The 26,476-nt window shown below is 36.8% G+C and overlaps 1 protein-coding gene across 1 annotated transcript in view; it reads left to right on the top strand.

The window, feature by feature from the left end:
* The window catches only part of ADGB (androglobin), a 213,365-nt gene that overhangs the window by 70,440 nt on the left and 116,449 nt on the right, over window positions 1–26,476 (top strand). The window contains exons 9-12 of the mRNA XM_023729236.1: window positions 1,328–1,502; window positions 4,947–5,037; window positions 19,882–20,011; window positions 25,716–25,749. Coding sequence (XP_023585004.1) covers window positions 1,328–1,502; window positions 4,947–5,037; window positions 19,882–20,011; window positions 25,716–25,749 — 430 coding nt within the window. The remainder of the gene's footprint in view (window positions 1–1,327; window positions 1,503–4,946; window positions 5,038–19,881; window positions 20,012–25,715; window positions 25,750–26,476) is intronic.

The raw sequence follows: 26,476 nt of genomic DNA, 5'->3' as shown, positions 1-26,476 counted from the left end.
TTTCTTTCCTATGTTTTTAACAACTTCCTCTTTCTTCATATATGATTTCCTTGATGTTGTTCCACAACCCATCTGGTCTTCAGTCATTAGTGTTCAGTTTGTCAAATCTGTTCTTGAGATGATCTCTGAATTCAGGTGGGATATTCTAAAGGTTATACTTTGGCTCTCATAGACTTGTTCTAATTTCCCTCAACTTCAGCTTGAACTTGCATATGAGCAATTGAAGGTCTATTCCACAGTCAACCCCGACCTTGTTCCGACTGATGATACTGAGCTTTTCCATTGTCCCTTTCCACAAATATAGTTGATTTGATTCCTGTGTATTCCATCTGGTGAGGTCCATGTGTATGGTCGCTGTTTATGTTGTTGAAAAAAGATATTTGCAATGAAGAAGTCATTGTTCTTGCAAAATTCTGTCGTGTGATCTTTGGCATCATTTCTATCACCAAGGCCATATTTTCCAACTACCAATACTTCTTGTTTGTTTCCAACTTTCACTTTCCAATTGCCAGTAATTGTCAATGTATCTTGATTGCATGTTTGATCAATTTCAGACTGAAGAAGTTTGTAAAAATCTTTAATTTCTTCAACTTTGGCCTTAGTAGTTGGTGCTGAAATTTGAATAATAGTCATATTAACTGGCCTTCCTTGTAGGCGTTTGGATATTATCCTATTACTGACAGCATTGTACTTCAGGACAGGTCTTGAAATGTTCTTTTCTATGATCAACACAACACCATTCCTCTTCAAGTTGTCATTCCTGGCATAGTAGACTGTATGATTGTCCAATTCAAAATGGCCAATACCATTCCATTTCAGCTCACTAGTGCCTAGGATGTTGATGTTTATGCATTCCATTTCATTTATGACGACTTCAATTTTCCTAGATTCATGCTTCATACAGTGCATGTTCTGATTATTAAAAAAAAAAAAAATAGTAAAGAAAAACTCACAACTTTACGTATTAAGCACTTGCGTCAAAGTGTTAGCCTATAAAAGTAATGGTTGCTTAATTTCAGACCAAACCTGATGTGCTAAGATGTACAATCTCATAGAGTCTTAAACTCTTAGAACTGAGAAGTGTTATCTAGTTCCACTCTTTTGTTTAACATGTAAGGAAATGATGGCTCAGAACAATTAAAGGATGGAAAGAAATACAAATGGTAATAGTGTTCATGTTAAAGAAGGTTGAAATATGGGTAGTGATTTTTTTTTTTTTAATTACGACTCTATAGTGGTGATAGTATTTTATAATGACAAGCATTATTTGAAATGCATAAGGCGGTTAGCTACAGGCACCCCTTTAAATATACCTTCTACCTTTTAGGCAGATTCTGCTGAGAAGCTTAGAGAGTATGGACTCTCCCACATCTGTAGCCATCCTGTGCTGGTAACTAGAACTAGGTCTTGTCCTCTTATAGCACCACCAAAATCACCTCCCGTACCTCCCTGGAGGCTCATTCGTCAAAAAAAGGAAACTGTTGTGACAGATGAAGCTCAAGGTATAGTTCATGTTGTCTTAACAAAACCTTTCTAATTAACCATTTCTCTGTGTAAAGGTCTAATTGTTTCATTTGTGATGAAAGATGTCTATCAACATAAACCACCCAACAGTACACCTAAAACTTACATTTGATTTTATGTCCAAATTTTATGTGGTTAAAAGATCACAACATCTCAGAAGCCTAGCAGGTTTTGTTCATGGCTAAACTGACCAAATATATATATATCAAGGTCATTCTTTTGGTAATGGCATTGTCATTATTATTGTGATAGAAAAGCAGTTTTGTAGTAAACAATATAGAAATAAGTTAAGCCAGTGAAGTGAATTTCTAATGTGGACATGACTAGAAGTACCCTGTAGAATATAACTTTTGAATGAATTCATTTATATTTAGAATTTCTGTAGGAGAAGGATGTGGCAGTCTGCTTCCGTAAAGATTACCTTTTGCCATCAAGTCAATTCCAGCTCATAGGGTTTCCAAGGAGCAGCTGGTGGATTCGAACTGCCAACCTTTTGGTTAGGAGCCAAGCTCTTAATCACTATGCCACCAGGGCTCCCCATAAAGATTACTGCCTTGGAAACCCTCTTTGGCTGTTCTATTCTGTCCTATAGGGTTGCTATGAGTAAGAATCAACTTGACGACGACAGGTATATTATAGGAATAGAACATCTGCCTAGAACTGGCTCCTGTGTTAAATATTGTCATGTAGCCACTTAATGGATAGCATTTGACCTCAGAAATGATCAGGTTCGCATGGGTGAGGGGTGGAAAGTAGAGGGGAGATTTTCCCATCTTGGTCTTTTCCTCACAATTCAGTACTAAATTGCTCCCAAATTGTGTCTAAATCCTCATTCCTTAAGTCTTCATTCTTAGTCCTTTTCTCGTAAGTATCAAGTTTGAAAAGAAGAAGGACCAAAGTGGAAGGAAATGAAGATCGTAAATGAAGAATAAATTGTAAAGCAGAAGAGTGAAATGAGTGGAGGGGATTTATAAAAAGAAAAGATAATAATTAAAAGATTAAGGCATAGCAGAATAAGTCATAATTTGGGTATATTTTCAACATTTATAGGTATGGAATATGTGTGTGTGTGTGTGTGTGTTTGTGTGTGTGTTTGGGTGTGTATCTGATTTGGAGACCCTGGGTAGCACAGTTAAGCACTCAACTGCTAACCAGAAAGTAGGCAGTTTCAATCCACCAGAGGTACCTCAGAAGAAAGACCTGGTGATCTATTTCTAAAAGACTACATACAGCCATTGAAGATCCTAAAGAGCACTGTTTTACTCTGAAACATATGGCATTGCCATGAGTCAGAATCCACTTGATGGCAACTGGTAATATCTGATCCTCATTTTAAGAAGTTTAAATCATTATCTTTGTTACAGAGCAGCTTTATTATTACCTTTTTGTGCTTATTTTCTTGCCTTTGCATTTTCTCCCTTTGTCTTTTCTATTGCCTCTTTATTGTCTAATCCTGTTAATTCAGTAACACTACATCATGTTCTAGAGGTTATTGTGTTAAGAGCTACATTCACATGTCTGTCACCTAAATGATCAATGGTCAAAGATAGTACCAGTGCACTGGAGGCATTGCTGCTAAGCTTGTAAATATACTTTAAGTGGTTGATCCCTTGAACCATGGCTTGTACCCCTGTTGGTGGTGAGGAGATCTTTGAAGTTGCTATGGCTCCTGCTACCACTGCAAATGTTAATGCTTCATTGTAGGTGAAAATCTCAATGACAATATCTCAACTACAATATAAAGCTTGGTGGTAGTCAGGATCCTAAAACTGCAAGAGCCACATAGATTGAAATATTTACCTGTTCCTTGCACCCTACTTCCTACCACAATTTACGCATTTTTAAAATATAAATAACAACTGTTAACCATGTAATTTTCCTCACATTTGCTTTCTGCCTGCACTGATACAGCCAGTACAGCTGGTAGCAAAGGTTTCTCTAGCACAGCATGTTTTATCCTTGCCAGAAAAGAACAAAGATTAAAGAAAAGTATCTGGTCTGGATGGAGAGGAGGAACCATCAATACTTGGTTTTTTGTTTTTGTTTTTAGGCTCAACTGCCTCTTTCCCTCCCCCTTAATTATTTTGGTCATTTTCCTACATTCCTTGAATTTCTGCAGTGGGATGCTGGTGCCAATAGTGTGCACTTGCTGCTTTGGGTTATAACAACTTCATAGTCTCCCTCCTTCTCTTCCTTCTTTCCTTCTTGCCTCCCTCCCTCCCTTCTTCCCTCTCTTCCTTCCTCTCTACCTTCCTCCCTCCTCCCTTCCTTCCTTCATCCCTACCTTCTTTCCTTCCTTTCTGTTCTTTTTTGATTTTTCTTGAACCAAAGGTCAGCATCCACATGATGACGCGTGGAAAAAAAAAAAAAAAAATCCTTTACTTTCAAATGCTGTATTTCAGCAAAATGCATGGAGCTACACTTAAAATAGCTGTTTATTCAAAGCAATAAGGAACAGCAGAATGAAAGGAAAAATATTGAACATGGAGATTTCTTCTGATTTTGCAACTGATTATTATACAATTATGTGCAAGTAACCTCTCTGTTGTAACCTGTGGAAGAAAATCAAATGATTGGTGGGATTCCATAATGGGGTCCCACCTAGATGCTTCCCTTATTATTGCCTGTCTTCTCTCTATAGACTTTAATATTGAAAGTTAAAAGTAACAGAAATTGGGGAGGGGGATCATTTAAGAAGATAGCCTAGAACAAGCACAGAAAAATCTCATGTATTGACACATCATAGCCTCACTTTTTTTCCTCTAATGGGCATCCTTTCCACTGTCGAAGGAGGTTTTCTTAAAATAATCATTCCTGGTGTTTGCTTTCAGTGCTCACCATGTTAGCGCACGGGCCCTGTCTCTTATCCCTGGAAGAGTCTTGACTTCTAGAGCAGCTTCAGACTCCTATAAGAGTATCTCCAACTCCCTTCTTGAGCTGTTGCTGTCTTTTCCATGCATGACCTTCCCTCTGTGGCATTTCCTGTTTCTCCATTTTTATCTCTGTTAGTTCACACTTCCCCCTCTTGCCCTGAGCAGTTGTGTTGTAGAGGTTAATCTGTAGAGAACACAGATTTTTAGTGCATACTTTTTATGCAAAGTCATTCCTGTACTAGAAATAGCAGCAAATGGCAAGTAACAACTCTAGAGGACGTTGTTAACCCTCTTCTTTGAGACTTACTTGTTTCGCCTTGTAATCTGGAAAGCAAAGGAAGAGTAGAAAAAAGAAATCTAATATCCCATGGTCTGTAAAGCTCTTTCAATAAACCTTATGTGTCCTAGTCCATTCCTATTTAGCTCTATTATAATTTGCTGAGTAAATACTTACTCTAATCAATACTGCATTAAACATAAATTCTGCATGTCATCCTGGAAGATTTAAAAAAATGATGTGCATCACACTTCTTAATTGCCTTTTTTTAGAACCAGTAATGAAGAAACCTGAACAGTTTCTTGAGATTTCAAGTCCATTTTTGAATTATAGAATGAATCCTTTCACAATTCCGACAGAAACGTAAGTATAGAACATCCTTTCCCACAAATGCATCTTGTTAACAAACCAACTGCCTTGTGATTTTTTTGTGGTTAAAAATAACACTAAGTGAGAGCATTTCAGAAGAATATTAATTTAAGAAAAAGGCCAAATACATGTATAAGACATATTAAAGGATATTTTCCTTGAACATCTATAGCTTATGATTTCATTAATTTAACAAACATTTTTTTTTACTCACCTTTTACGTGTGAGGCACCATGTTTCACGTGAAGCTAGAAAGATAACCCACTTGCTTTGCTTTCCTGAATATCAGTTTCTGGGGGAAGCCAGATGTATAAGTGAAAAAATTACATGTGTAATAATTACGATGCCAAGATATATCTCAAATTCTGTGGTTGTACGTCAGAGAAGGTAGTTTGCAGAAATAATTGTTGTTGTTATGTGGCATTGAGTCATTTTCGACTCATAGTGACCCTATGACAGAGTAGAACTGCCCCATAGAGTTTCCTAAGCTGTAATCTTTATGGAAGCAGATCCCCAGGTCTTTCTCCTGCAGAGCCGCTGAGTGGGTTTGAACCGCCAACCTTTCAGTTAGCGGCGGAGCTCCTGACCATTGCACCATCAGGTCTCCTTGCAGAAATAATTAGAACCCTGGATATACAAGTCTTGGTTTCAGGGATTGTGCAGGAAGTGGAAGAATTTGCCGTCAGCGTGTGGTACTCTCCTTCAGGATATCATGGCTTCTTATCTTCCTGGTGGCCATAAGCCTACCCATTGCTTGAGGTCCTGACTTCATCACCTGTAAAAAGTCTTCATGTTATTAAAGCTCACACTTCAGAGAGCATATTAGAGACTATATCCTGAAGGCAGTGTTGGAATCAGCTGCTGTGAAAGTGATTGGATAGACTTAGCTTGCCTGCCCTTTCATTTTTCTTGCTCAGGGCTTCAGAATAGTTTGTTCCAGTTTGCACCTCTGCTGAGAATTTGCATTTCTAACAAGGTCCCTGCTGAGAATTTGCATTTCTACCCCAGATATACTGAATCAGAATCTACATTTTAACAAGATTCTTCTGTATAACTGCCTGGGAACAAAGGGTTTGAAGCCCTGCTCTTGCTACACTGCCCATAGCCCATACCTTTCCCTAACTTCTGCTGCCTTTGGTTTAGAATTCGTCGGAGAGGCTTCTGGGTAATCTGACCTGATTGGGTGCCCTCTTTGTTGATCTAATGGGTTTGTGGGTTTTTCTGCTCTGCTGAGTTTGACCATCAATTTGTTCTCATCTGTCTTCCAGGAATGTATCACTGTTCGGATATGCTCAGGAGACTCCTATTTTGCCAGTTCTTTATGATGTTGCTTTTATTTTTATTATTTCTTCTGAAGCCTCAATGAGATTGTGGGCAGGTGGAAAGGGACACATTTGTATTCGGTCTGTTGTCTTGAACTGAAGGCACATCTCTGGTTATGATGTCCTACTTCTGCTGTCCTCTCATTTACACTTCCTCTCCCATGGCTGTTCTCTTTGTTCCTTAGCCAATTAGACCCAGAACTTAGCCATTTTACTTTGATTCACCTCCATTGGCCGTACCTCAAAAACAAACAAATAAACCCAAACAACAAGTATGTATAGTAAATTCTTCTGAAAGTTTGATGGAAAAAAATGGGTAGGTTGAGGAAGATGTTATATTTTGGTCATATTTGAGCAACTCAAATAATTAGATGAGAATATTAGGTACCTTTAAAATCATTCAGCCACTCTATAATTGGGGATTCCCACTGGCCACTGTTATTCCTAGACTCCAAGCTTCTCGCCATGTCGGGCAGTCTCTTCTCTCCCTTCTGTAGACCCCTCCCCATTCCGCCCTCCTGTTCAGTTCTCATTCACAGAGCAGGCTAGCCCGCCAGTTTTTGTTTGTTGCTGCCTCCTCACAGACTATGTTCACAAAGCCTCACCACCCTTACCCCTATATCTAAGGTGGTCTGTCAAGGTGTTTCCTAAACGAATGTAGTTCTTACCCTTAGAGGAGCAACCTGTAAAGCTGTTAAACTTAATACGTTTCACTATTCTGTGAACCTTCATCTAAAGTACAATTAAAAAAAAAAAGAACCCATCTATCAGAGGGTTCCAAAACCATTGCCCTGAGATGATCTTAAATCTTAAAAAATAATAATAATAATATGTTTCAGTTTTTCGTGTATCTTCTACATGACAGATCTTCAAATATTTGACAATTACATGCCCCACTCCATTCTTTTCTTCCTATTAAGTTTCTAGATATGAAAAAGAATATTATGTGGGTTATTTTCCATTCCCAGTGAATGTTAAGTTATAAAAACAGAAGAAATTTCATTTTTATTTAAGTCACTATGAATCAGGTTTTCTGTCACTTGAGGCACAGTCCTAATGGATACTTCACTATACTATAATGAAATGCAATGTTATCATCGTTGTCATTAATATAATAGCAAATCATTTGGTCAAAATGTATGTTCTGTTTACCACTTATAATGAAAATACTTGTGCATTTATTAAACAATGTTTTTCCTTTTTAAGTAGAGCATACTCAAAGGCTTTCTTGATGCTTGATGAATCACACTCAGCATTATTACTATACCGTTTTCTTATGCCAGAGGAGTCTTAGGGCGGTGTCTTTGAGGAACTACAGTTCCCCGAACATTCAGTGACCCCGCACTACTGGGATTTTTTGGGTTTTGTTGACAGGCAGTTCCCTGGGTTATGAACGAGATCCATTCCTAAATGTATCTTTAAGAATTTGTAGGTAAATCTGAATAGGTGCATATGGTTCTTATTCATCCTTACTTTAGAGCAAGAAGGAGCCCTGGTGGCACAGTGGTTAAGAGCTTGGCTGCTAACCAAAAAAAAAGGTCGGCAGTTCAAATCTACCAGCTGCTCCTTGGAAACCCTATGGGGCGGTTCTACTCTGTTTAAGGTCTCTATGAGTTGGAATCAACTTGATGGCAAAGGGTTTGGTTTGGTTTTTTAGTGCAAAAAAGGGCTCAAAGCCTTTTCAATGATTTAAAAGCTGCATGTGCAGCAAGTAAAGGTGATTGTGATGCAGAATTTGTTGCGAGTAGGGGTTGGTTCAATTTTTTTAATAGGGAGGGAAAAATTATATAACATTAAAGGGCAAGTATGCATTGTCCTTAAGTTGGATGTTCGTAACCCAGAGACTTACTGTATTTGATTGGTTTAGTTGTAGTTTTTTACTTTCACATTACTAACGACTTCTTTATCAATTCTCAATATTGTCTGTCTCTAATAGTCCTAACTCCTCCAGATTTGCTGGGTTCAATGGGAAACATCGCTAAATTTTAGAATTAGTTAACATCAGCTGTTATGTACTTAAAATAAGAAACTTATGGATTAACATCATGTGTTTACTATAACATGTTATGTCTATACTATAATACTTTGATAGTACCTTGAATATAATAGGCACTCAATAAATACTGAGTTGAAAATATTTTGAGGCATCTAGATTATTCAGGAATTTTTATTATGCTTTTTCCAGTACAGTAGCTACTTGGCACATGTGGCTGTTTAAATTTAACTTTAAGTTAATTAGAATTAAATAAAGTTAAAAATTTAGTCCCTGAGTTGTACTAGCCACATTTCAAGTTCTCAGTAGTCAAAAATGAACATTTGCATCATTGCATAAAGGTCTAGCTATTTGAAAGGAATGAATAAATGACCTTTCCATTATTATAGTGTTTTATTATTATAACACTATTATTACATTGTTTTCAGTTTTTATTATTTTGACTTATATTTCTTTTTGTATATTAAAATGTGAAGAGAGAACCCATTCAGTTTTCTTTGCCATACTAAAAAGATCTATTGAATTTAACTATCCTAATATGATTGTTAAAGCAGTTCAAGCTTTTAAGTCAATTTTATTTCATAAATATAACTTTTTGCTTTGGTGACAAATGTACTAAAGTTTCTGTCAGTGCAGTGATTACAGTAAAATAATTTGTCTTATTTTTCATAGTAAATAATTATTTTAAGAGAAATTTTGAATTGTTAAAATAAGGTCTGAATAGAATGGCCTTTATGAGCATAAAATTTTAAAAATAGTTATTGAATAAGATCTCCAGTCCCAGGATGTCTAAATAAAGGACCAGAAGGACATAGAGGCTTTACTAGCAGGGACACTGCTACTTTTGTGAGGGAAAAACTTACTTATTATGATCAATGAAGATTGTGATTGAAGAAGTAAAAATGTATGAAAACATATGTAAAATAAAGATACTATTGAAAATTACCCTCCCTTTCCACCCTTAAATTGTTTTACTGCTTTGATGTCACAGCTGTTAACATAATATTTCTAATAGTAGTTGATAAGCTCAGAATGAAAACTGGGTGAGAGATTAGACTTAGAGATACAGATTTGGAGTATTGCATCAAGATAGAAGAGAGTCAGAGGGACTTGGTTTATTTAATATCTTGATTTATTCCAGAAAGTGATTTTTCCCCTCATTTCTAGTATTTATGCTGACTGAAAAAATATGACTGTCTTTATAGCTTTGAGTACCATTTTATAGCAAAAAAGTATTTGGTTTTAGGTAAACATTTGTATTGATGAATATTTTTGGTTGTTATCTGCTAATTAAGTCACAAGATCAGATAATTGTTATAGAAACCTGGGAGATGAAGTGTCTCACTCTTGGCAAAAAAATACTAACTAAATACAACATGAACAGCAACAAAGACTATGAAGAAGGAAGAGGAGAATAAGGAGAAAGAGGAGAAAAAAGAGGAGAAAGAGGAGAATTATTATGCAAATCCAAATTCACTAATATTTGAATATGACAATAGGAGTAGAAAGAAGAATAATAGGGGTATTAAAAAAAAAAAAACTACGTAGGCTGGGTCTAAAATTCTTAATAAGTCTGGAGAAGTGACCAAACCAAAACCTAACCAAACTTCTTGCTGTCCAGTTGATTCTGACTCATGGTGACCGTATATGACAGAGTAGAACTGCTCCATAGGCTTTCCAAGGCTGTAATATTTATGGAAGCAGACAGTCACATCTTTCTTCTGAGAAGTGACCAGGAAGTCTATAAATAGTAATAATGAGAGGAGACGGTGAGTGATATGAGTAGAGGGTATGAAACTCAATGAAGAAGTTATTTGGGGATATGAGAATATCACCTAAAAGCATTGAAAGATTTTTAATAGGTTTAGTTTAAAATCATGGCTTTTAGAGAGTCACATAAGTATTTGTAATTTTAAACACACAATAAACAAAACAAGGAGCCCTCTTGGCGCAGTGGATACAGTGCTCAGCTGCTAACTGAAAGGTTGGTGGTTCAAACCCACTGGCCGCTCTGCAGAGAAAGATGTGGGAATCAGCTTATGTAAAGATTTACAGCACTGGAAAACCTATGGGGCAGTTCTACTCTGTCCCATAGAGTCGCTATGAGTCAGAATTAACTTGATGACAGTGGATATAAACAAAATATTTTTTTCAATTATATCTATATGATAGCTATAGTCTACAAATCATTTCACTAATTCTTACGTTAATTTACCAGATATTTCTTAAGTACCTCCTGTGTGCCAGGTACTACGCTTGGCACATAGACTTGCACAGATGAATAAAAATTAGTTTCTGTCCTCAGTAGACACGCAACCTTTTGAGGGAGAGAAATATAACTGCAATTACTAATTGTTGTTGTTAGGTGCCATCGAGTGGTTCTGACTCATAGCAACCCTACGTACAGTAAAAGAAAACACTGCCCGGTCCTGTGCCATCCTCACAATCATTGTTATGCTTGAGCCCATTGTTGCAGCCACTGTGTCAATCCATTTCACTGAAGGTCTTCCTCTTTTTCACTAACCCTCTACTTTACCAAGCATGATCCTTCTCCAGAGACAATCCCTCCTGATAATATGTCCAAAGTATGTGAGACAGAGTCTCATCATCCTTCCTTCTAAGGAGCATTCTCATTGTACTTCTTCCAAGACAGATTTGTTCGTTCTTTTGGCAGTCCATGGTATGTTCAATATCCTTTGCCAACACCACATTTCAAAGACATCAATTCTTCAGTCTTCATTATTCATCATCCCGCTTGTTCATGCATATGAGACGATTGAAAACACTATGACTTGGGTCAGGAACACCTTAGTCTTCAAGGTGACATCTTTGCTATTCAACACTTTAAATAGGTCTTTTGCAGTAGATTTGCCCAGTGCAATGCGTCTTTTGATTTCTTGACTGCTACTTCATGGGTGTTGATTGTGAATCCAAGTAAAATGAAATCCTTGACAACTTCAATCTTTTACCTCCACGTGTCTGTCAGTTTTGTCGTACTGTGGGGGCTTGTGTGTTGCTGTGATGCTGGAAGCTATGCCACCAGTATTCAAATACCAGCAGGGTCACCCATGATGGACAGGTTTCAGCTGAGCTTCCAGACAAAGACAGACTAGGAAGAAGGACCCGATAGTCTACTTCTGAATAGAATTAGCCAGTGAAAACCTTATGAATAGCAACTACTACTATTACAATATAAATAATAGCAAATTTCTAAATTACTGTCATATTCAATTTAGATTGGAAAAAGTATCTACTAACTTGTAATACTTGACCAATTTTCTCATTTATTACATATAGGAAAGTTATGTTTAAATTTTGAAAGCACAATAATTTGAAAATATTTAAGAAATAGATTTTTCTATATATTTCACGTATAACAATTTACTTGCCTAGAGAAAGAGAAGTTTTTTTTTTTTTTTTTACTTAGACTGGCAAATTGAAAAGTATCTATTTAATATGACAATCAGGGTTGTCATTGATGACCATGAACTGGTTGGGGAAGAAGTCATATATGATGACAAAGAATTAAGAAAAAGAAGTGGAATTGACAAAGATTAATGAATATTTCAAGAATGAAGGAATGATAAACATAGGCCAAGTAGTTGATGAGGATTTGGTTTAGGGAAACTTTTTAATGGACAGACCCAAACTAAAAATCTGAACATGTTTATAAGTTGAAGAGAAAGTAATAGAAAGTAAAATGTCAAATTTAAAGACATATTAATATAAGTTATCCAATCTGAAGAAAAGAGAGGAAAAAAGTGAAAAAAAAAAAGCATGGAGCCTCAGAGACTGGTAGGACAACACAAAAGGTCTAACATGCATGTAATTGGAGTCTAATAAGGAGAGCGATTAGGGGAAATATTTGAACAATTAATAGCTAAAGAGTTAATATTTGAAAGACATATTTATGTATTTAAGAAGCTTGGTGAACCAGAAAGAGGTTAAACTCAAAGAAAATACTCAGACGCATTATAATCAAACTGCTGAAAACCAAAGAAAGATAAAGATGGAAAAATCTTGGAAGTAGCTAGACAAAGACAACGTATTATATAGAGGGAACAATGATTCAAGTGATCATGGATTCTCACCAGAAACCATGAAGGCCAAAAGACTGTAGAACAACACCTTAAAGTGCTGAAAGAAAAGAACTGTCACACCAAAAAGCTAACCCTTGATATTCAGGAATCAAGTAGAAACAAAGACGTCTTCATTTGGAGGAGAATATTTCACCAGCAGACTTACTGTGACAGTGTGCAAGAAACTGACACCCTCACCCCAACAGCCAGAAGCTAAATTCTGCTTACAACCATGTGAACTTGGAAGCAAATCTTTCCCCAGTCTAGTCTGGAGGTAAAACTGTAACCTTAGTCAACATCTTCACTGTAGCCTTGTAAGACACTCTGAAGGAAGGGAACCAGCTAAGCCCTTACAGGACTCCAGACACAAAGAAATTGTGAAATAGTAAATGTGTGTTGCTTTGAGCCACTTAATTTGTAGTAATTTGTTAACCAGCAATAGATAACTAATACATGGGCATATACATGTATCAAGAAATATCAAATTATACTTTGAATATGTACAGTTAATTCTACTTCAGTTATTACTCAGTAAAGTTTTAAAACTATAAAAATAAATAAAAAATGGTTTTAAAAATTTAAATAGAGATTCTAGAACTGAAGAATAAAATAAAGGAAATTAAGAAATCAATGGATGTGTTTAATAATAAGTAAGATACAGCCAAAGAGAGAGAGAGCTGGAAGATAGGTCAGAAGAAAATATCCAGACTGAAGCATGAGTAGAATAATATTTTTAAAAAAGTGAAAAAATACAGTAAAAGACATATGAGACAAGTTAAAAAAAGACCAACATACTTGCAATTGTGTCTCAGAGTAGAGGAGAAAGAGATTAGGCAAAAAACAAAATAGTGATAATTAACGGCCGAAAGTATCCCAAAGTTGATACAAAAAAAATCAAGTGAAGATTCAGGGAATCCTGAAAAACATCCAACAGCTACAATGAAAACTGCAGTTAGAAACATCATAGTAAAACCGAAGACAAACATAAGGCAATACTAAATGGAAAGAAACGTGAAAGAAATACTGCTACACAAAGCAACATGAATGAGTCTCACAAAAAAAAGTTGGACCAAAGAAGCCTGGTACAAAAAGTACATATTTTAAAATTATTATATTAATATGCATTAAGAAAACAAACAATAAAAAAAGAAATATATTGTGGTAGAAGTCATCATGGTGGTTACCTCTGGTGAGGAGAGTTGGGTAGTGATTGGGAGGAGCATCTGGCAGGGCTTTTGGGGTGCTGGTAATATTAATGTCCCTTGATGTGAATAATGATTATATGACCATATGTACTTCCTGACTATTCAGCAAGGTGGGCACATGATTTGTACACTCCTTAAATGTATTTAATGCTTCATTATTAAAAATTATTGACTTATATCATAGGTCACAAATATAACGGCGATTAGATATGGCTTAACCTTTTTGTGGATATTTTATAGTCGATGATAGGAATATAAACTGATGAGAAAAGAAAGTCAAAATTTAGATCAAAACTTTGGATGTTATACTGACATTATCTTTTCAGAGCATCTTTACATGGTATCCAGTTAATTTATATTTTTATTGACTCTGTTTAAGTTGAGAATACTAGAGACATTCTCTAAACCTGTACCTTTGAGGTTTCTGTCAGTTCTGTGCATATAAAATTGAACACTGGGAAGTGAGTAGAGAGGAAACCCTAGGCAGCATTCCCAGGCAAACATTGGTGATTAGCAATGTCAAGCCTTGAAGGGAAGTTTTAAAACAGAAAAGACAATTTGCTGCCAATTTGGTTAAAAATTTTGTTGTTGTTGTTGTAAGGTGCCGTCGAGTCAGTTCTGACTCATATGTACAACAGAATGAAACACTGCCCAGTCCTGCGCCATCCTCACCATCATTGCTATGTTTGAGCCCATTGCTGCAGCCAGTGTGTCAATCCATCTCGTTGAGGGTCTTCCTTCTTCTTATTCACTAACTCTCTACTTTACCAAGCATGATGTCCTTCTCCAGGGACTGGTCCTTCCTGATAATACGTCCAAAGTATGTAAGATGAATTCTCACCATCCTCACTTCTAAGGAGCATTCTGGCTGTACTTCTTCCAAAACAGATTTGTTCATTCTTCTGGCAGTCCAAGGTATATTCAATATTCTTCGCAAACACCATAATTCAAAGGTATCAGTTCTTCTTGGGTCTTTCTTATTTGTTGTCCAGCTTTCACATGCATATGAGGCAATGCTGTTAAAAATTCATAAATCTAGTTTTCCTCAATCTTTTGTTTTAACAGTAATAAATCTTGCTTTATACACAAATCTATTAATTCCTTTAAATAAATTTAGTTAGCTAAATTTATTGAAATATTTTAAGTTGATATTACAACTTAGTGATATTTTATTTTCTCTTTAAGCAACTTAAAAGCCAAAAAAAAAAAAAAAAAATTATCGCCAAGTATTTAAAGCACCATAAAATGTCAAATAATCAAAGTCATATATTTGGAGAGCCTTAGGTTTTTGTTTTGTTTTTTTCTCCTATAAATACTATTAGGATTTAAAAATAAAAATCTTTTTATACTTTTTAACTTAACAATCATAAAGCCAAAATTAAACTATATACTTTAAATTGGAATTAGGAGATTAATTGGTTAGATTCTGTAACATGCTAATAGTCTACAAATACACAAATACCACCTATACACAGAATTCTTCTAAACTTAACATAAGAATGTTAACACTTATAATTTTTCTAATTAATTTTATGCTTAAAGTTACCCACTGAGATGATGATTTTACCATGCCAAATAATTTTTGGTTATTCTCTCAGCTGATTCAGGTTGTATACCTATCAGAAATTTTTGTGGGATGTAACAAGTGGAACTGCTGTCCACCAGGGAAATTTTTTCATGATTCAGATTGCCATATCCAGCCTTCTAGACTATGTATGCCAATAAAAAATCAAAACCAAAACCGAATCCACTGCCACTGAGTTGATTCTAATAGTTAACCTATAGAACAGAGTAATATAACTGCAACTACTAATATAATATAAATACTCTAATAGCCAATTTCTAAATTATTGTCATATTCAATTTAGGCTGGAAAAAGTATCTACTAGCTTATAACATTATTTGAGCAGTTTTCTGATTTATTATATATAAAGTTTCCAAGGCTGTAAATCTTTAAGAAGCAGACTGCCACATCTTTCGGAGTGGATGGTGGGTTCGAACCTCCATCCTTTTTGGTTAGCAGCTAAGCGCTTTAACCATTGTGCAACCAGGGCTCCCTTGTATGCCAGTAGAGGAACACAAATGGAATAGTTTTATAACCTGAATTCCCTTAGTTAATCCCTTACTTGATTTTTTGGCCTTTTCAGCTTAATCTCTTGATCAATGGGATGACATTCTATAACCCAGGTCTGAGGACTTAACCACTTGATTGGTTACAACTAATCTATTCACTGCTTGAATCTATTACGAATGTGTTTGCGTATTCTATCTGGCAGAGCCAAACACAAAGATATGTGAGTGGCATTTCGTTCTATGTAAAAAGGTCCCTTGTCCTGCCTTGCTGTACAGTTAGAGTCCTCAGGTCAAGTTAAAATCAAACTCTTTTGGGGGGATACAAGCATCAGAACATTATCACTGTAGAAACATGAAGGTTTGCCAGTTCCTGGCTCATGTCCTTGTTGGACAAAATTTGTTGTTGTTGTTAGGTGCTGGTCTCTGGTGGTTTTGAACTCATAGCGACCCTGTGTACAACAGAACAAAACACTGCCTGGTCCTGCGCCATCCTCATGATCATTGCTATGTTTGAGCCCCTTGTTGCGCCCACTATGTCAATCCATCTCATTGAGGGTCTTCCTCATTTTCAATGACCCTCTACTTTACCAAGCATGATGTCCTTCTCCAGAGACTGGTCCCTCCTAATAACATGTCCAAACTACAGGAGATGAAATCTTGCCATCCTGGCTTCTAAGGAGCATTCTGGCTGTACTTCTTCCAAGACAGATTTGTTCATTCTTCTGGCAGTCCATGATATATTCAATATTCTTTGCCAACACCATAAGTCAAAGGCATCAATTCTTTGGTCTTCCTTATTCATTGTCCAGCTTTCACATGCATGTGAGGCAATTGAAAACAGCATGGCTTGGGTCAGGTGCACCCTAGTCCTTAAACTGACATCTTTGCTTTTTAACACTTTAAAGAGATCTTTTGCAGCAGATTTTCCCAACGCAGTATGTCATTTGATTTCTTGACTGCTGCTTCCATGCTTCCTCAGTTGTGGATCCAAGTAAAACAAAATACTTGACAGCTTCAATCTTTTCTCCGTTTATTATGATGTTACATATTGGTCCAGTTGTGAGGATTTTTGTTTTATGTTGAGGTGTAATCCATACTGAAGGATGTGGTCTTTGATCTTCATCAGTAAGTGCTTCAAGTTCTCTTCACTTTCAGCAAGCAAGATTGTGTCATCTTCATATTGCAGATGGTTAATGCGTCTTCCTCCAATCCTTCTTCATATAGCCCAGTTTAGATTATTTGCTGAGCATACACATTGAATAAGTATAGTGAAAGGATACGACCCTGATTGACACCTTTCCTGTTTTTAAACCACTCAGTATACCCTTGTTCTGTTTGAATGACTGCCTCTTGGTCTGTGTACAGGTTCTTCATGAGCACAATTAAGTGTTCTGGAATTCCCGTTCTTCACAGTGTTATCCATAATTTGTTATGATCCACACAGTTGAATGCCTTTGCATAGTCAACAAAACACAGGTAAACATCTTTCTGGTATTCTCTGCTTTGAGCCAGGATCTATCTGACATCAACAGTGGTATCCCTTGTTCCATGTCCTCTTCTGAATCCGGCTTGAATTTCTGGCACTTCCCTGTTGATATACTGCCGCAGCTGCTTTTGAAGGATCTTCAGCAAAATTTTACTTGGTATTAATGATATTGTTCAATAAATCCACATTCTGTTGAATCACCTTTCTTTGCAATGGGTACAAATATGAATCTATTTCAGCTGGTTGGCCAGGTAATTGTCTTTCTAATTTTTTGACATAGACAAATGAGCACTTCCAGGATTGCAGTCATTTGTTGAAACATCTCAGTTGGTATTCTGTCAATTCCTGGAGACTTCTTTTTTGCCATTGCCTTCACTGCAGCTTAGAACTTCTTCCTTCAGTACCACTGGTTCTTGATCATATGCTGCCTTCTGAAATGGTTGAACATCGACCAATTCCTTGGTACAGTGACTCTGTGTATTCCTTCCATCTTCTTTTGATGCTTCCTGAGTCATTCAATATTTTGGTGATAGAATCTTTCAGTATTGCAACTTGAGGCTTGAATTTTTTCCTGCAGTTTCTTCAGCTTGAGAAATGCTAAGCGTGTCCTTCCCTTTTGGTTTTCTAACTCCAGGTCTTTGCACATTTCATTAAAATATTTTACTTTGTCTTTTTGAGCTGCCCTTTGAAATCTTAAGTTCAGCTCTTTTAAGTGATCATTTTTTTCCGTTCCTTTTAGCTACTGTATGATCAAGAGCAAGTTTCAGAGTCTCTTCTGACATCCATTTTGGTCTTTCTTTCCTGTCTTTTAATGACCTACTCCTCTCTTCATGTATAATGTCCTTTATGTCCTTCCACAACTCGTCTGTTTTTCAGTCTAATGCGTCAAATCTATCCTTGAGATGGTATCTAAATTCAGATGTGATATGCTCAAGGTTGTTCTTTGGCTCTTTTTGGCTTCTTTTAATTTTCTTCAGCTTCAACTTGAGCTTGCGTAAGAGCAGTTAATGGTCTGTTCCGTAATTGGCCCCTGACCTTGTTCTGACTAACGATATTGAGCTTCTCCATGGTCTCTTTCTACAGATGTAGTGGATTTTGATTCCTGTGTATTACATCCGGTGAGATCCATGTGTACTGTCGCTGTTTATGTTGTTGAAAAAACATATTTTCAGTGAATAGGTCGTTGGTCTTGCAGAATTCTATCGTGTGATCTCTGGCATCGTTTCTATTACCAAGGCCATATTTTCCAACTATCAATCCTTCTTTGTTTCTGCATTTCACATTCCAATCACTAGTAATTATCAATGTATATTGATTGCATGTTTGATTAATTTCAGACTGCAGAAGTTGGTAAAAATCTTCAATTTCTTCATCTTTGGCATTAGTCTTTGACGCATAAATTTGAGTAATAGTTTTATTAACTAGTCTTTCTTGTGGACATATGGGTATTATCCTGTGACTGACAGCGTTGTACTTTAGGATAGATCTTGCAACTTCTTTTCGATGATGAATGTAATGCCATTCCTTTTCAATTTGTCATTCCCAGCATAGTGACGATATGATTATCAGCTTCCAAATGACCAATACCAGCCCATTTCAGCTCACTAATGGCTAACATATTGATCTTTATGCATTCCATTTCATTTTTGATGCCTTCCCATTTTCCTAGATTCATACTTCCTACATTCCACGTTCCAGTTAATAATGGAGTTTGCAGCTGTTTCTTCTCATTTCGAGTCCTGCCACATCAGCAAATGAAGGTCCCGAAAGCTTTACTCCATCCACGTCATAAAAATAGATAAAATTGGAGCCTCACAAATATGTTTGTGCTACCCTCTAGTGACAGTTTCATGTAAAACAGATAAACTTAGTTTTAGGTGAATTAAATTTTGCTGAACACTAGAAAAAAATCAGGTTTATGAAGCCTATGCATAGAATTTAATTTTATCTTTGAAACACTTTTACCATATTTATATCTATCTATCTAGAGAGAGAGAGAGAGAGTGAGCGCTAGCGTATAAAATTCTTGCTATGGCAGTGATGACTTGGGGTCATGTCAGCAATTACTTTAAAGAAGTACTGTACACTTGAGTAGCTTCTATGAATGTCACAGTTATAAACTTAAGTGTCGCAGACCCATAAGTAAATTTCTGACTCTGAGCTTTTTTTATCAGACACATTAATCAAACCAAATTCATTGTCGAATCAATTCCAACTCATAGCAACCCTGTAGGACAGAGTAGAACTGCCCCATCGCATTTCCAAGGCTGTAATCTTTACGAAGCAGACTGCCACGTCTTTCTCCTACTGAGCAATTGGTGGCTTCAAACCACCAACCTTTGAGTTATCTGCTCAGTGCTTAACCACTACACCATCAGGGCTCCTTCGGTACCCTGATACTACCTAGTTAAATTAGTTCTCAATGTTGTCAAATTCCTACATTCCTGCACCTTCCAAAGATGATTACCATAGCTTTAAAACAAATACTTTTCCAGAAAGTTTTTACACTGATACATTAATATAGACTATTTCTTCTGTATTTTAACATGAAGAAAAAATATTACTGGTTGTAAAAGAATGAGAATGATAAACACAATCAGAACTTTTGTTGGGAAAACTACAGTTGTTTATTTGTAACTTTAAATGAGATTAAAGTAACAGAAGTTTTGTTTTCCCTTAGGCATTATGTACGATCTTTCATTAAGAAAGGGATGCCTCCAGCATCTGGTTTATCTACCCTCAATGAGAGTGATGAAACTGCAAACCTTAGCCTGGCAGACTTGAATCAATTAACAGGAAATATATCTCAGGTAACTATGTTAGTCTTATTATTTGGCCCAACTTTTCATGATAATAGATTTTTTCTTTTTTGTATCTTAAATTTATATAATTGTGAGATATATCATACATACAAAAGAACGTATTGAATTCATCTGTACAATATAAAGAATACTAATAAAGTAAACATCTTATGTATCCATCACCTAGGTTACCATAAAAAACCAAACCCGATTCTGACTCATAGTGACCCTATAGGACAGAGTAGAACTGCCCCATAGAGTTTCCATGGCCTGGCTGGTGGATTTGAATTGCCAACTTTTTGGTTAGCAGCCCAGCTCTTAACCACTGCACCACGCCTAGGTTAGAAAATGGGATATTCATCTGCTCTAGAAGTCCCTTGTGTGTTTCTTCTGGACCATATTTCCTGTCTGCCATTCTAAGTTTTATGTTAATCAAGTCCATAGTGTTCTGATTTTACCAATTCTGTATATATCTATAAACAATATATAGCTTAATTTTATTGTTGTAGATCTTTATATGATCTCTTACTGTATTACTTCTGGGACTTCTTTCAGGTAACATGTTTGTGAGATGCATCTCTTTTGATGCATGTTACAACTAAAGTTTATTGATTTCACCAGTCTGTGGTATTTATTGTATAACTGTGCTATAATTTGTCTGTCACGGTGTTAATGGCTGTGTTTGTTTGTTCTTGTTTCTTATTATTGCAAACAATGGTGCCATGATTATTCTTAAATATATCCCGTGCCATGCGCACATTTCTTTAGTTCCAGGGTTCCTAACCCTATGTGCTATGGCTCCCTTTGCCAATTTTGTAAAACTTTAACACACACCCAAAAAACCAAAAAAAAATAAAACTCATTTCTTTCTGTGTATTAGTTAACTGAGAATAGTTGATAAGTGTCTTAGTTATCTTGTGCTGCTATAACAGAAATACCACAAGTGGATGGCTTCAACAAACAGAAGTTTATTCTCTCACTGTCCAGTAGGCTAGAAGTCCGAATTTAGGGTGTCAGCTCCAGGGGAAGGCTTTCTCTCTGTTGGCTGTGGAAGATGACCCTTGTCATCAATCTTCCTCTGGTCTAGGAGCTTCTCAGTGCAGGAACCTCAGGTTCAAAGGATGCGCTCTGCTCCCGGCATTACTTTCTTGGTGGTATGAGGTCCCCAAAGACATCTAGGCTGCAAGGCAAGCTGACTCAGACCTAGTGAACTGCCTTCTCCAACTAACTGGGTATGATCCTGTTCAAGAGAAACTGGTTTTATCAACTCACTTTGGAATTCTGATCAAAACTTTTGGATTGCAACATTATTAGACCTCTGGCCCTACCTAGGGGCTCAGTCTGAATCATTTGGGAACCTCAGGGGCCAGCTAGTCCATCAGAGTGCCTAGATTGCAGTCATCTGTGATCTAACTCAACACTGTTACTCCTGCATTCCCTATCTTGGTGAAATCCACCATCAGCCACTGAGTCACTGAAACCCCAAACTTGGAAGTCATTGTAGATCAGTGTCTTTTCCTCACTGTCATTGAATCTGTGATCAAATCCTATTGAGTTTCCCAAGATAATTCCTCTCCAACCACCTACTCAGCTACTACATAGTTCAAGTTGGCATATTTTACTAGGACTTTCTTTGCCACTCACCTAGCCTTCCCCTAACCTAACCTCCTTGTGGCTGTCCAGAATTGTCTTTTCAAAAACACTTGTCTCTGATCTTGTTTCTTCCTCTTTAATACCCTTCACTAGGTCTTAATCTACATAATGAAGACCCTACTCCTTGGAAACCCATGAAAGGCTCTGCACATCCAGCTTCTGCCTCTCTGTCAAGTTTTCTGTCTTGCTGCTACCCCTTACAAAGCTCCCCCAAACCTGCTAATTCATGTCTTGGTGCCTTTACACTTGGTTCCTTCTGCTCTAAATTTACCCCATCCCTTATTCCCCACCACTTACCTATAAATTGATCATGGAGTCACTTTTCAAGATGTTGCCCCAATTTCACTTCCTTCACTTTTTTTTTTTTTTTTTTTTGGTGGTTAAAATACACCCAACAAAACCTTCACCAATTCCACAATTTCTACATATACAATTTAGTGACACTTGTTACACTGATGACATTCTTCCTTTTCCAAAGTATTCCACCACTGTCTTAGGCTGGGTTCTCTAGAGAAGCAAAACCAATGAAATGTATAAATATATATAGAGAGAGAGATTTATATCAAGGAAATGGCTCACATGGTTGTAGAGGCTGGAACGTCCCAAGTCTATGGATCAGGATAGAGGCTTCTCCTGATTCATGTAACCACAGGGGCTGGCAAACCCAAGATTGGGAGCTCAGAGAGCAGGGCTCTTGCTCACAGGCTGTGAAGATCAACGAATCTCAAGACTGACAGGCAAGACCACAGGTAAGCTGCTAGCTCAAGGTCAGATGAACTAGAGCCAGCTGCAGGATCCAGAATGAGCAAAAGCCCCTGAGCCTTGCAAGTATGTCTGCTTATATTTGGATGCAGGCCACATGCCCAAGGAAACTCCCTTTCAACTGATTGGGTACTCACAACAGATCTCATCATGGGGGCGATCACATATGAAATATCAATAGGGAAGTGATCACAACATTATACAACCGCCAAAGCACTGAGAATCCTGGCCCAGCCAAGTTGACACAGGATCTTAACCATAACAATAAGAAATGCTGGGATGCTATATAGCTTTCAGGGTTTGCACTGTGAGGATGCATAACTTCACTGTTTGGGGGTTGAATGATTACTAGGCCAGATAGTTGGCCAGCTTTGTCACCGGAGTACCTGTAGACAGTAAGAGATGACCACATGAAATCTGACACTGGGCCTACTAACTGCTGTAATTTTAAAGTAGTGATCAGCATAAATGATACCTTGAGATATTTGTAACAACTGTGATATAATATAAAATATTGTGATTTCTTTTGTGGATAGAGTCCAGATATTGCTGATAACATTATGGCTATAAAATTCCAGCTTGAAAGTGATTTCCCTCAAAATTTTGAAACTTCTCCTCGATCCCTTGTGTTCTACCTTGGAACATTAACCTTGAGTATGCAGATGACATTCTAATTCTTGATCTTTGTATATGCCTCTTCCTTCTCTGGAAAGTTTTTGGAATTTTTTCATTCTTGGTGTCATAAAATTTCCCAATGATTGGTTTTGGTATGGGTCTTTTTACATTAACTGGACTAGGTACGTAAAAGCCCCTTTGTAGTGGGTTGAATAGTGTCTCTCAAAAATGCATGTCCACTTGGAAACTCAGAACGTGACCTTATTTGGAAACAGGATTTTTGCAGATGTAATTAAGTTAGAATGAGATCATACTGGATTAGACCAAAAAATCAAACCCATTGCCATTGAGTTGATTCTTATTCATAGCAACCCTATAGGACAGAGTAGAGTTGCCCCATAGGATTTCCAAGGAGCACCTGATGGATTCGAACTGCTAATCTTTTGGTTAACAGCCCAACTCTTAATCACTGCGCCACCAGGGCTCCTGCTGGATTAGAGTGGGCCCTAAATGCAATGACTGGTGCCCTTATGAGAAGAAGGGAGGACACAGACACACACACACACAGAAGAAAGCAATGTGAGGATGGAAGCAGAGATTGGAGTTAAGCCAAGGAACTCTTGGGGTCACCAGAAGCTGGAAGAAACAAAGGATTCTTTCCTAGGGCCTTCAGAGGAAGCACAGCCCCACCAAGATTTTGATTTTGGATTCTAGTCTCCAGAACTGGGAGAGAATTAATATCTGTTGTGTTAAGCCACCCAGTTAGTGATACTTGGTTCCGGTAGCCCTAGGGAACTAATATACTTTATCTTAAACCTGGAAACTCATGTTCTACAGTTCTGGAATATTTTCTTATACCGTTCCCTTGATAATTTCCTTTTCTCATTTTCTTTGCTTTCTGGATCTCTTATTAAACAGCCTGCTTCCCACCCTTTTTTCTCTAATGTGCTTGATTTTTTTCTTATTTTATGTCTCTTTGCCTTTTGTATTAACTTTCCCATCTACTGCTTCCATTGAACTTGTTATTTCAATTATTGTAATTTTAGTTTCTAAGTGCTCTCCTGTTGTTGTTTTTAATATTTTTGGAGCCATTTCTTATTTGAAATGCCCTGATATTGCTAATTAAAAAAAATGTTCCTTATATTATTGCTTCTTTTTCTGTAAATCCCCCACCCCCATTCCATTTGTTTCTTTTTTCATGTTAGAATCTTTCCTCAATGGTCTGGTGAGCCTGTGTTGTATGTATGTATTTAATGAATTTATGCACTAATGTTTGTACTCTACTACTAACATAAAGTTTGAGGATTTGAACCCACCAAGTAGCACCGCAGAAAAAAGGCCTGGAGTTCTGCAAAGATTATAGACAAGAAAACCCTATGGAGCATTTCTGCTCTGTAACACATGAGGTCGCCATGAGTCAAAATCACCTCAGCTGGATTTGGTTTTTGGTTTATGCACGAAAGAGCTCTGTGGCATGGATGGAACTTATCAACTGGTGGGTTTACTTTAGGAAAATTGCATATGTATGGGCTCCTGGCGGTAGGGGACTGGCTCTAAATGTCAGTGTCTCTGGTTTTTTTCTCTGACTAGTCAGTTTCCCTAGTTGAGGGTTCTGTAATCTCCCTCCTAGGGTGGATTAGGGTCACAGAGATTGGTATACACTTACTTGTCTGGCAGTATTATTAAAGCCAAACAACATGGAAGAACTGGTAAGCTGAGTGTACATCATGTTCACTTTCACTTAATTCTTCTGCTCTCTGTACAGTATCTTCTCCTGCCATTGCAGTATCTGTGAATCCAGATCTGGAAACTTTTCATTAATTTCTCCACTTGAAGCAACTTCTCATGACCTGTTTAGGCAGAAGAGGCTAGATACTAAACCAGATGGGCTAGGGAGGGAAGGTGGAAATTTGTCTGCTCCTTATGTATTCAGCTCATACCCCTGTTTTCAGCCCAGTGTCTCAGTCTCTGCTCAGATACCTACTAGGTGCTTCTGGGGTCCTAAGGCAAGGATGGGCTTCTTCACATTGTTACTTAATATTCAGTTGTCTCTACTCTGCTATGTCCTCCATGCACTTTACATCAGCCAAAGAATTGTTGACAGCACCCATAATTTGACTCTGCAAGTTTACACCATTTTGTCTTTTTCTCATGTTCCGGAAAAAACAGAGTTGTACACTTAATTCAATTTAACATAAATTGGAAGTCTTACACCTTTATTTTATAACACTTCTCTGTTAAATTTTTCAGGAAACTTTTTTTTATCATTTGAAACTAACCTTTCTAGTTTTCTGTAAATTAATTGCTAATCATAATTTAATTAATTTCTCTGTATTAATGGCAGGTGCCTCATACCAAACAAAATGTCTACTTAGGGATATTATTTTTCAATTTAACTTTTGTTATAAAATTAAATCATGTATTAAATTCATATATTTCTTGTTTTAATGCCACAAACTTAAACCTCTGCCAATTTAATTAAATTTACGTATTTTTTGTTTTAAGGTTAAAAGCCTAAATTCTCAACTTTACTGTATGTTCTTAGTAAGTCTTTGTGGAAATCTGTTTCTTCAGTGTTTTAAAAAACTGTATTAACTCTTCTAAAACCTTTTGTGCCTTAGATAGCTGTAACATTTTGTTGAATTCGTAAATGGTTGCTAAATATGGTCTTTTCAATTCACAGGGCAATGTTGCTTCACAAATTGTACTTGGAAAAGGTAAATTGATAATCTTTTCATGACTTTTTTCCACAGACATCAAGGCTCAAAGGGGTCTCTGCTTCTTGACAGCTTTCATCTCTCCCGTCTGTGGCTCTCAGCGGCCTGTCTTTAGTGTCTCCTCTGATTTGTTGAGTCTAATCTCCAGGCTACGAAAATCAGATAATCTCACTTGTTAAATTCAGGCTTCAAAGTAAAAGAAGCTTTGATTAAGCGCCCATAAGTAAAGTGCATGTTTTAATGCACACTCTATGATCAAAATACTAAAGTCATTGCAAATTTCTCAATTCCTGAGTTAAGACTTGACCAATACAAAAACAAAGTATGAAGTGGCATAAGTATGTATAAAATTTTGGTTCAAGAAGGCCATACAAGTTTATGACACTAATTATTAAACATAAAATAAGGGTATGAAATCACTTAGTATGGAAGATAATCAAATGGTGTACTGGAACATGTTTTGCTGGGATCATTCTTTCAAGTTCTCTTTCTCCTACTGTTTTCTCAGCCGTCCTTTCTTGTCTGAACATGTCTGTCTATAATGAATTATAAGTATATAAGCTAGCTAATTTCTTTTGCAACTTGAGAAAATTCTAAAAATTGTGTAAAAACGTATGAAAGTGATTTCAAATTTTCTAAACACTCTAGTATACATGTAAGTTAGGTTTGCATTCCACTAAATTTACAAACTATATCTCTATTAAGGACGTCCACAAAACTGAGGCCT

Source organism: Trichechus manatus, unplaced genomic scaffold, assembly GCF_000243295.1.
Source record: "Trichechus manatus latirostris isolate Lorelei unplaced genomic scaffold, TriManLat1.0 scaffold00002, whole genome shotgun sequence".
Taxonomy (NCBI): domain Eukaryota; kingdom Metazoa; phylum Chordata; class Mammalia; order Sirenia; family Trichechidae; genus Trichechus; species Trichechus manatus.
The sequence above is the reverse complement of the archived record's forward strand: the minus strand, read 5'-3'. Positions and strand labels throughout refer to the sequence as shown.